General features: G+C 43.1%; 1 protein-coding gene across 1 annotated transcript; it reads left to right on the forward strand.

The window, feature by feature from the left end:
• Positions 1-4,199: 4,199 nt before the first annotated feature.
• On the forward strand, positions 4,200-7,171 carry LOC103990391 (probable auxin efflux carrier component 1c). The gene is made up of 6 exons (XM_009409509.3): positions 4,200-5,782; positions 5,857-6,130; positions 6,214-6,299; positions 6,390-6,547; positions 6,650-6,726; positions 6,795-7,171. Exons 1-6 carry the CDS (start codon positions 4,564-4,566, stop codon positions 6,859-6,861), a joined length of 1,881 nt encoding a protein of 626 aa, XP_009407784.2. The 5' UTR covers positions 4,200-4,563; the 3' UTR covers positions 6,862-7,171.
• Positions 7,172-11,120: the final 3,949 nt, after the last annotated feature.

An 11,120-nucleotide genomic window follows, 5' to 3' on the forward strand; every position in this document is an offset into this window, starting at 1 on the left:
AATAATAACTGGTATCCCATACATTAAGATGGTAACATTAAAATCCTGAAGGTGTTTGTTGTCCTTTATGTTTAGTTTTACCTTTTCCCCAGTGACAATGCCATGTTTTTCGCTCCTTGAGAAAATTTTTCATAGATTGAGGCCAACAATGATGGTTGTTTCTTTGAAGGTTGATAGGAACAGGATGAGAAGCATCTGCCTGGGCCATTGGTTGGAATGACATCAAGTAAGTCATAGGATGTCAACTGGCAGTGGTGAAGAAAAGAAGATTTCACTGGAAAACTTCACCATGGACATTGCTGAGAGAAATAGAAATTCTAGGCCTTAGAAGGTGGCTTTGATACCAAGTAAGAGAAAGAGGAAAAAGAGAAGGATCTGTATGTTCATTTTCTCCCACACTTTACTGTACAATGCAAGATATTTATATAGGCTTTAGGGAGGCAAAATCTGTAATCATTTATACATATGATGGAGAAAAATCAGCTCTTTATTGAGGAAAAATCATCTTGATTCTCTGGATTGAGAATCTGCACATCAGTATCAGATACTATTTAATCATTATAACTTTGTTGGCTTTACAGGAAAATATAAAGATGGCAGTCCAATTAAAGATCAATCCCTTGGATCCTTCGAACTTTTGGGTGCAATCAAAACAGAAGAATCAAAGAGATGAGAATTTAAAAATAGATGTTTGATTATTATTCTAGACTTGTTAGAGAATTTGTAACACCTAACTATTACATATTTTATCATTTTCTTATTTTTTACTTGATTTTATATTTTTAAATATTCATTGTTAGTCAAAACACCGTACTGTTAAATGGTTGATCTCGATTATCTCAATTTGTTGTTGAACAATTGACCCTATCAATCTCCATCCTGACTCTATATCTTATGCCACACAGTGTTTACACGTTCTAAATTCTGTTCCATTTTAAGTATCTTTTGTGCCTTAACGTAGTAAAATAATTTGATGATGCATCATATTATAACAGATGACTCAGCTTCTTATATTGCAAAGATAAAGGGGAGAATACCAAAATTTTGGAGTTTCTGCTCAAATTTAATTTTCATGCAAATATATGTAAATAATTCACAAAATTTTACAGAATGCAGGTACACTGCTTAAGTTATTGGCGGAAATCTGATGACCATAAAAACATGTTTTGACCTGATTTCCATGTTTATTTATTTATTTTTTAATATACAGGTAATGTGCCCACCAGTTTGCATGTTATATCAGGTTTCTTTTACACTTGAATTTCCATGCAAATTTTTGAGAATATTTCATTCTATTCTTTTCATGCTTAGCTTTGCTTATTTTATGGTCAACCATTTATCTTTCTAAAGGATTATAAATGGTCTGTGTAGCTTATTGTGGAAGGCTGTTAATTTATGCCATGTTTGTATGACATACTTATCCTAGACGAATCTTCTGATACCTTCGTGATAACTTGGCATACTGTCTCAATTCTCCATTTAACCACTATCAATTTTGGGAGTTGCATGTCACAACCAATTTTCTCAACCAATTCATTCATTAAGATAGTATTTGATTCTGAAGGACACCATTGCTGGATGGCAAGCAAAATAATGAACGTTTAAACTATTGGCATCACTTGTACAGGAAATCCAACATTTCATGCTATCAATATATAATGCAGAATATTGAGTAAATTTTGATAGGTGAAGAAGACTTTTATCTCCTTTTCTATGTTTAATGTAATCACTTTGCAAGGTGAGCCAAAGATAAAAAACCTTGTTCCTCAATCTCTTATTAATTTGGTTTTATTCTTCGAGTTGCAGAGAGCAAAAGCCTATGACTATGGATGTAATAAGCAATGGCTCTGGCACAGAAATTATTGCAAACCATTGTTCAGCAAAAATATCTTTGCCGAATTGCTGTCACTTTTTTCTCTAGGTATGCACATTGTCAAGCCTTATTATCATTTCTTCTGACCGTGGCATTTGGATCAGCTCTGTATCCAGTAAGTAGTTCAATCAATAATTAGATGGTTGGACAGTCACCTTCATCTCTTATATACTTTTGGTCCATATTTATGTGGCCTTCTTTATGCACTTATGTTAAGTCATATCTAGCTAGCAGTGGATTGGTGTAAGGAGAACTTTGATACTTTATTCCATATCTTGAAAGGCAAACTACAGCTGCAGAGATCAATTGACAAGTCCATGGAACAATGATAAAGACATTTGATCAAGGAAAGTCGTGGCACATAGAAAAGTTTTATATTTGTTTTAGACTTATTTTTCCCTTCAATTCATGAAGTTTATTTATTTTGTAATTTGTAAACAAAAGGTTAGCAACCATCAGTTTGCTTTAAAATGATGGCATGCCTAAATTGTAACCAATGAATTTTTTATATTTGTTTAGGCAACTTTATTTGTAACTACTGTGACATCTTTTCTGCTGAAAGTGACCTTTAAGCAAGAAAAACATTTTCATATTTTATAAAACGATTATTCATAGAAAATAAATGCTTCAAGACAGGTGTTTCATTGAGCTTGTCTAGTTATGGGATGATCTAGTCAACTCTCCCGGTAAGCAGGAAGACTGTGTATGGCATGATCTATGTAAACTTATCAAGTGATGCTTCTTGGTACTGCTAAAAATTGTATTCCTGTGATTCAGATGTTCATTGCTGAAAATTTAACCTCTCTGTTGTGTGCACATGAACACAGGTGGTTGAGAAGCACCATTAGGAGTTTGAATCTTTATATGGTAATGGCATCTCTTTATCTGAACAATTGTTGAAAATTACTTGGGGAAAATAGGTCATCATCCTAATATTTCTGGAGATTATAAATGCAGCTGTGTGCTCTTGGAAGTGGTATGTACAGTAATTGTTGATGACTGACAGCTTTGTATTCTAAGAATTCTGCAGCAACAAAAATTCTATCCAGATAACTGCGAACCAGTCTTGCACAGCTTATTATTGACAGGAGCACTGGTGGATCTGACATGGGCCCATGACCTCTATCCAATCGGCAAACAGGTAGGTGCGATGAGGTGAGGTGAGGTAAGGAAACTAATAAAGTACTGTTTGATGTGCTATAGGCATTGGGGTAGGTGCTATTCTTCCGTAATGTACCCAGTGACCAAGTTTGGTGGGGAGTCCATCCGGATATTGGAGGATTATGCTCTCTCAGAATCCCTCATTTCATGGATGCACATTGGTTATAAAATTATCATCAGGCATTGGAAAGACCACATCCTTAAAATAATTATGAATATATTGGTACAGTAGCATGTAATTGTAAACCTCGTAAACAATGTCACTATCCATTGTAGCAGTTTTTATTCCTATTGACTTGATCTTGACTAAGCTAGCAGGAGGGTTCACAAAAAAGAAGTGTAATTGTTCTTTGCTAGTTGGGAGCCTAATATGTTGTGACTGGAGATTCATTATGACATAACAGCCGGTATTCTTTATCTTTTGTAGTCCTCTCACATCCTTAGTTTAGCTGTAAATGCTTCTCAACAGCAAGGAGCAGCAGCTTTTGGAGACAGAAAATTAAGGGGGGAGGAGGAAGAAAAAGGCAAAAGGGGGAAGGAGCAGCTTGTGACGCCTTTTCTTTTAGGAAGGATAAATACTTATTAGGAACCTTATCAAAAGGCTAAAAGGCTGCTTGTCGATGCCCACAAGCATGACTACATGCTTATTGGGAAGTGTTAAACTCATGATGGTCATTGTCTTTATTACCCCACCCATAAGCATTCAACTAGGGTTACCAGAAAAATTGTAGCTAAGATTTTCCTATGATGGCTCTCACAAAATTGTAATGATCCATAACCCACACCAATCATTTATTTGTTGGTATGCGGTGCTTAAATCCTTCATGATGCTGCGTAAATAAAAAAGCATAGACAGCAATTTCAATGTGTAAAAAGTCATAGGAGGCGATGCATATTAGTTAAAGGAGGGGGCAACGCTCTTAAAAGAATGGAATGTATGTATGTAATAGGAAGGGGGTTTTAGCAGATGTTGATGATGGCGGTAGCGCACGCGCCGGGAACATTGATTCCCTTTCGGTGAAGCTACGTACTGCCCCGAGAAAGAAATCTATCATCCCACATCGTGACACCTTTCTTTCCCCCTGTCTGCTACCACATTTTCCTTTTACTGCCCTCCCTAATCTATTAGTCCACTACTAATCTCCAGTGGACGAGAGAGCTATGGATTTGCCAACACTTGCCGTGTCCTCTTCCTCGTAAATTTTTGTGCGGGGAGAGAGAGGTCGCAAACGCCAGCAGCAAATCAGATGAACGCCCCCATCAATTGTTAGATTCTAGTGTGTGTCCATTTACAATAATAAAAAGCAAGAATGGGGACTACATAAGCCCACCCCCCCTCCCCCCACGAGCTTTGTGATCGCCCTCAATCTTCCTGTATCATTCCTGCTCTTTTTCCTTGCTCTCTCCTTTAAAAGCTAAGCTTGGAGTGAGTATAAAGCAAGAAGGCGGAAGAAGCTAATAGACGAGGAGTGCTACTATTACTGGTCGACGTAGTTGAAGGGAGGAAGAGGACGAAGAAGTAGAAGAAGATGATCACGTTGGGAGACTTCTACAATGTGATGACGGCGGTGGTGCCGCTGTACGTGGCGATGATCCTGGCTTACGGGTCGGTGAAGTGGTGGAAGATCTTCACGCCGTTGCAGTGCTCCGGCATCAACCGCTTCGTGGCGCTGTTCGCGGTGCCGCTGCTCTCCTTCCACTTCATCTCCGGGAACAACCCCTACACCATGAACCTCCGATTCATCGCCGCCGACACGCTGCAGAAGCTGATGGTGCTGGCGGCGCTCACCGCTTGGGGCTGCCTCAGCCGCCGTGGCCGCCTCGACTGGACCATCACTACCTTCTCCCTCTCCACCCTCCCCAACACCCTGGTGATGGGCATCCCCCTCCTCCGGGGCATGTACGGCGAAGTCTCCCACAGCCTCATGGTCCAGATCGTCGTCCTCCAGTGTATCATCTGGTACACCCTCATGCTCTTCCTCTTCGAGTACCGCGCCGCCAAGCTTCTCATCGCCGAGCAGTTCCCCGACACCGCCGGGGCCATCGCCTCCATCAGCGTCGACTCCGACGTCGTCTCGCTCGACGGGCGCGAGATGCTGGAGACGGAGACGCAGATCAAGGAGGACGGCAAGCTGCATGTGACCGTCCGGCGATCGAACGCTTCGCGGTCGGACATCCACTCCCGGCGGTCGCTCGGCTTCTCGGCCACCACCCCTCGCCCCTCCAACCTCACCAACGCCGAGATCTATTCGCTGCAGTCGTCGCGGAACCCCACGCCGAGAGGCTCCAGCTTCAACCACAACGACTTCTACAACATGGTGGGCAGGAGCTCCAATTTCGGCGCTGCCGACGTCTACGGCATCCGAGGGGCGGCGGCGACGACGCCCAGACCATCCAACTTCGAGGAGGAGCACGGCGCCGGCAATACTGCGTCCGCCAAGCCCCGGTTCCAGTACCAATTGCCAGTGACCACGACCGCAGCAGCTCCGCACTACCCGGCTCCAAACCCAGCCGTGTTCGCTCCGACAGCGACGGCGGCTCCGAAGACGATGGGACCTAAAAGGGCCAACGGACAAGCTCATCTGCTGAAATCGGAGGACGGTGGGGCGAAGGATCTGCACATGTTCGTGTGGAGCTCCAGCGCGTCTCCGGTCTCCGAAGCGTTCGGCAACAGCAAGGAGTACGGTTTGCCGGCGACCGAAGCTTCCGGCTTAAAAGAAGTCAGAATGGAAGTTTCTCCGGGCAAAGGTAGGCACTCTCTGTTCTGTGCTATTTGCTGTTTGGCGTCGAGCTTCGTTCGATGAATTTGATTTGGTTCACAGTGGACGGATGGAAGGACGGCAGGGACGACTATTTAGAGCGGGAGGAGTTCAGCTTTGCGAACAAGGCAACCATGGACAAAGAGGGTGCTCAGCAGGAGGGAGACGAGAAAGCCAACAATGAGGCCAACAAGGGAGGGCTCAGAGAAGTGAAAGCCATGCCGCCGACGAGCGTGATGACCAGGCTGATCCTGATCATGGTGTGGCGGAAGCTGATCCGCAACCCCAACACCTACTCCAGCTTGATCGGCCTCATCTGGTCCCTCGTCTGCTTCAGGTAAAAAAACCTTCGTCGATCGACAGGAAGGACTCGGCATCCAATCTTCTCATCGTCTTTTGCTTGTGAACGTGCTACTGCAGATGGAACTTTCAGATGCCCGCGATCGTACTGCGTTCCATCTCCATACTGTCGGACGCCGGCCTAGGCATGGCCATGTTCAGCCTCGGTAAGTAGACATGCGTCTTTTGCTTGTGCGTATGTGCGATTCACATTTACTGATGTGTTTTGACTTGTCGGGGTGGGGGGGATGGATCAGGTCTGTTCATGGCCTTGCAGCCAAGGATCATAGCATGTGGGAACAAGGCAGCAGCTTTTGCTATGGCGGTGAGGTTCCTAACAGGCCCCGCTGTCATGGCTGCCTCTTCTCTTGTCGTCGGTCTTCGTGGTGTCCTCTTGCACATCGCCATTGTACAGGTACGTGCAAGAATCTTCTCCATCCCATCCAATCCTTTCCTTTTGCCTTGCACTCTCTGTATCTATTTCTTACCTCGGTGATGGTGTCATGGACATGGGCAGGCAGCACTGCCCCAAGGCATCGTTCCCTTCGTATTCGCAAAGGAGTACAATGTACATCCGGACATTCTCAGCACAGCGTGAGTACAGCTGATCTGCGTTGGTTCCTTTTTCTTCTGCCGCTGACTCGATGCACGTACGTTTCCAGGGTGATATTTGGGATGCTAATCGCCTTGCCTATAACCCTGGTGTACTACATCCTAATGGGCATCTGAAGCAGACAGGAGTGGCCTAAGCTTGACCTCACCCCGCAGCAGTGGAAGAAGGCAGTGCGACGGGCAAACCGGCGAGGATCAAAAGGAGGGGGGAGAAGCAACCAAAACCTGCAAAAAGGGAACTCCACTAAACGCATCAACTTTTGCTGTAAAATGGTGTGCCAGAAGCCTTTTTCTTTTTCCCCTTCTCCTTCCTTCCTTCTTCTCTTCTTTTCAGTAAGCCCTTCTTTGTTTCTTGGTAAGTACATCCCTGTAAACAGTATGGGAAGAATTGGAACACAATGGATGTCCTAATCACTCTTCTATCTCAGCTCAGTGTGTGTGGTGTGGGGCTTTTGATGCGATGTGTGGGAAGATGGTGGCGTAAAGCTGAATTGTTTACCATCCATTAGTCCCCCATTGCCGGTGTTGACGTCGACCCCTTTGGCATATGCGATGACAGCCTTCCGCTGGAACGCAAGCGTATCATGAGCCTGTTGGCACATCCTACTTGTTTTTGCCCGCTTTTGCGGGCACTAAAAGCTTCAGTAGTAGCATCTGCACCATACGTGGGATATTATTCAGGTGGAATCCCTAAGTTGGTGGTTTGATATGGGAAACACCACTATTTCCTATACTTGTATTCTTCTTTGAACAGATTGGATCATATATATATCCCACTAAAGGTAACCCTATTTGCATTCTTAATTGATTCAGAATACTATTAATAGTGTCATGGAAGGAAGGCCAAATCAAGGAAAGATTAATTTCTCTGAACTAGTTTTTTAGAAATTTTATAGATATATATATATATATATATATATATATATATATATATAAACAAAGAAAATTAGATTGTCCAATAAATGTAATTGTGAAACAGTTTGCTAAATCAGAAGAAAATTCAGTCAAAAAACAAATTATGCAATGGCTCAAGCAAAAGGGATAAGTAAATGTTCTAATAATATTCTATAAAGCATAGAGAAGTGTTTTAAAGGTTGGGGAGGACAAGAAAATTCAATTTTTGATTTAATTTAGATTAAATTAAGTAAAGGCATCATTAGTTTAATTACTCAAAAAAATTGATCAAACATGTTATAGAATCATTATTTGTTTGGATTTAATGTTGTTATTATCATAGTGATTCTACAATTTCACTTGGATTATTTATCAAATGTTATGGATTCTTAATAAAATTTAGAGCAGAAAATGTTTAAATGCTTTTATCTGAGAATTTTGTTGCAGTTTTGAAGGAAACACTTGTAAAGGTTTAATTTGGAATACAAAACTCTAAATATATAATAATCACCTCCCATAGAATGTTCTTTTTAAGGGAAAAAAATGCATCATTTAATAGAAATAATATATCATAGAGAACCCTTAATCTATATTGTAAGCTAACCTACTTTTGAGATTCTAATCAACCAAAAGAAAGGAGAGGTGTAAGTTAGGCTTTTATTATTATTATTATTATTATTATTATTGAAAAGGTATATCATAAATTGATGCTGGTTTTAAGATTTAAAATATGTTGATCTTCATATCCTCCTGAATTGCTATGATAATGTACAATGAATGTTTACAGGTCATAATAATAGACCATCATAAATAACATGTCAATATTTATATGATAAACTTGTAGCATGTGTATCATGTGACATGGAAAGATGTCATCTTACCTACCTTAGGATGACATGGCGTCACATACTTAGTTCCAATTTAGATTCCGGTGGCATGGAAAAGTTGTGCTTTGATTGACCTCTTGCCGGTGAGTGTTCTTTGGGTGCCACAGCAACTCTAATTAAATCGAGAGGTGAAGACTGGGAATTAAAGTCAGCATTTGAAGCATGTAAATCTCATAATAAAATGACCAAAGTCGTAATCAAAATTAAGGTGATGGATTGTGGAGTGAGGTTTGGGCATAAGAAATTAGCTCCTGCCGGCACTGAGACCAGCAGACGAAAACATGGAATGGCAAATGGAGCTGGAGACGCATTTCCAAGATCCTCAAGTGGCTGCTAAAGATCTATCTCACACTTTTCACCGTTTACTTTTCTGAGCGACGATTCTTCTTTTGATTGGAAAGTAGCCAAGTCAAGCAACCATTGAAGCAGAGAAAGCTCGCCGTCACCAGCCTAAATCATCTCGACAGGAAACTAACACTAGTGATCCATTTGGATTAGTATATGACCGTCACCTGTTCCTCGCTTTACATATTTCATTTGGTTAATGGGAAACGTCCAAACCCCCGTGACGATCTTTCCTAGGTCAGATCGATCATGGATCGACAACTGATGATGGCGCCAAAAGTAAGATGGATGTCAGATGGGTCTGAACTGTTGTTTTCGATCTGCAATGGATTAGCATTATGTGAATATATGTAGTTCGTGTTGATCTTTGGTAGAATTTGTAGGCGGGAGACCAAAGAGAAGGACTAAAGAACGGGTGTCGAGCAAGCCGGCAAGTCGGACTCTGTACTGGGTGTCCGTGCAAGCTGGAGTTGATTAGCAGACGACCACTCGCACTTGCTGCAGCACCAACCTTAGACAAGGCCGGTGATGACCTAACTTTACAGAAGGATGATGTGCTGCAGCTACCGGGATGTGTATCTCCATCCCCGCCCGTCCACTGCTGCTTTGATGATGGCATCGTGGAACCGCCACTGGAAAAGGAAGGGCCAAGGGGAATAAGAACAACGAGGAGAGGCGCTTTTGTCCCCGCCCCGGCGGACCGGACAACCGCTGGTGGCGGACATGGCTCGCACCTTGGCGGAGCAGATCAGGCGCCTTATACAATAATACATCAAATCGTCTGGCAGTCCAGTCCGTGGCAGCCCCCACCACCACCACCGTTGCTCGCTGCCCGCCACCGCCGTCGCAGGGTGGTTGTCGTTTCGATGCCCACCGAGCCCGCTCAGTACCTCTGTCTGGGACAACATTTTCCATCAAATCGTCTCAGATCTCAATGCATAAATCCAGAGAAGAAGAAGAAGAAGAACACAAGTCCCACTACTACTCATCTTCAGACGTAAGATTCAAGCAGGTTCCCATCAGTCTAAACTGTATCAGTCTCATTTACACGTCCCTCATGCTTCCTTTTACTTTAGATAGTGTCACAAAGTCCAACACACAAGAAATCATCTCTTTCTTCTGCGTCACACTACGTATCAAAATACCATTTTTGATCACCTACAATGTTTATATACGTGGACAAGACCTGATTCTAAGTTGGGGAGAGAGAGAGAGAGAGAGAGAGCCCATCTTTTCCTTTGCCTTTAACGAGTTGTAAATATATACGATAGTATTATTATATTAGGAATAAAGTGAGAGTCGATGGTCGTCCCGACTGCTTTCGTGACCCCACGCATGGCCTTACACTGTTGCCTGCACATGTAAGACTGCCCATCCATGGCCTTACGTCGTTACAAACATGCGCACGCAACGTAGTCATTAGATTCCGCAGTTAAGATGGATTTGTTTGGTCGGTTGCGTGACATCGATGTCAGTCTCGCATACCACCAACATCGATGTCGGATATACTTCGGTGTCCAACAACGGATCGAGGGAGGGATCATTGTACCTGTCCAAGATAAGGAATCTTCCAAGTGTCTTGCTCCATCGTAGAGAAGACGATCTATGTTTTCGGAAGGCATTCTCTCGTGCATGCACCGCATCACATCGTGTCAAAGATGCTTCTTTTATTACTTGCAAAGGATATAGAATTAGATCAGCATCTCATCAAAATCTTCAACTCTGATGCTTCTTGTGGATGGTTTCTGTATTCTTGTATGTGATGATACGGAGAGGGACCCGATCTCGGCCAAGTTTAGCCTCTCGTTTCTTCCCTGGGATTCATGATGCGGTGGCTGACTACGGCCACCAGGAGATAGCTCTTCAAACTGTACCAGGAGATAGCTCGGTGGACTCGGGAAGTGATGCCCATCATGCGTTGCCGAGCTGTTCTCTACATGTCGGAGACTGAGTGGGCTGAGCTGTTGAGCAATACTTCTCCCCCCGCCCTTCTCTGGTTGGCTTGGGAGACGCTGCATGGTTCTCGTCGCAATTGTCTTGTCACGTCGTGGTCGATTGCGGTCTGAGGATTTAGTTGAAGATGATTTAAAGTTTCTTTACGGACTCAAATTTCAGAAGATGAAGGATGGTCGAGCTCAGGTCGTCGTTTGTTGTGTAGAAAATGATGCTGGAAATCATAATTTCAAACCAAGGGATCAAGCCGACATAGATTTGATGCAGGAGAGGGGGCTATACAAGAACGCATCGAAG

This window comes from Musa acuminata, chromosome BXJ3-7 (assembly GCF_036884655.1).
Source record: "Musa acuminata AAA Group cultivar baxijiao chromosome BXJ3-7, Cavendish_Baxijiao_AAA, whole genome shotgun sequence".
In the NCBI taxonomy this organism is placed as follows: domain Eukaryota; kingdom Viridiplantae; phylum Streptophyta; class Magnoliopsida; order Zingiberales; family Musaceae; genus Musa; species Musa acuminata.

What these genes read in the sequence shown, in the direction of transcription:
- LOC103990391 (XM_009409509.3), top strand. Translation starts at nt 4,564, where the DNA reads ATGATCACGTTGGGAGACTTCTACAATGTGATGACGGCGGTGGTGCCG. An exon ending in CATGGCCATGTTCAGCCTCG is followed by an intron (nt 6,300 to 6,389) that starts GTAAGTAGACAT and finishes GGGATGGATCAG; the next exon opens with GTCTGTTCATGGCCTTGCAG. An exon ending in TGCACATCGCCATTGTACAG is followed by an intron (nt 6,548 to 6,649) that starts GTACGTGCAAGA and finishes GGACATGGGCAG; the next exon opens with GCAGCACTGCCCCAAGGCAT.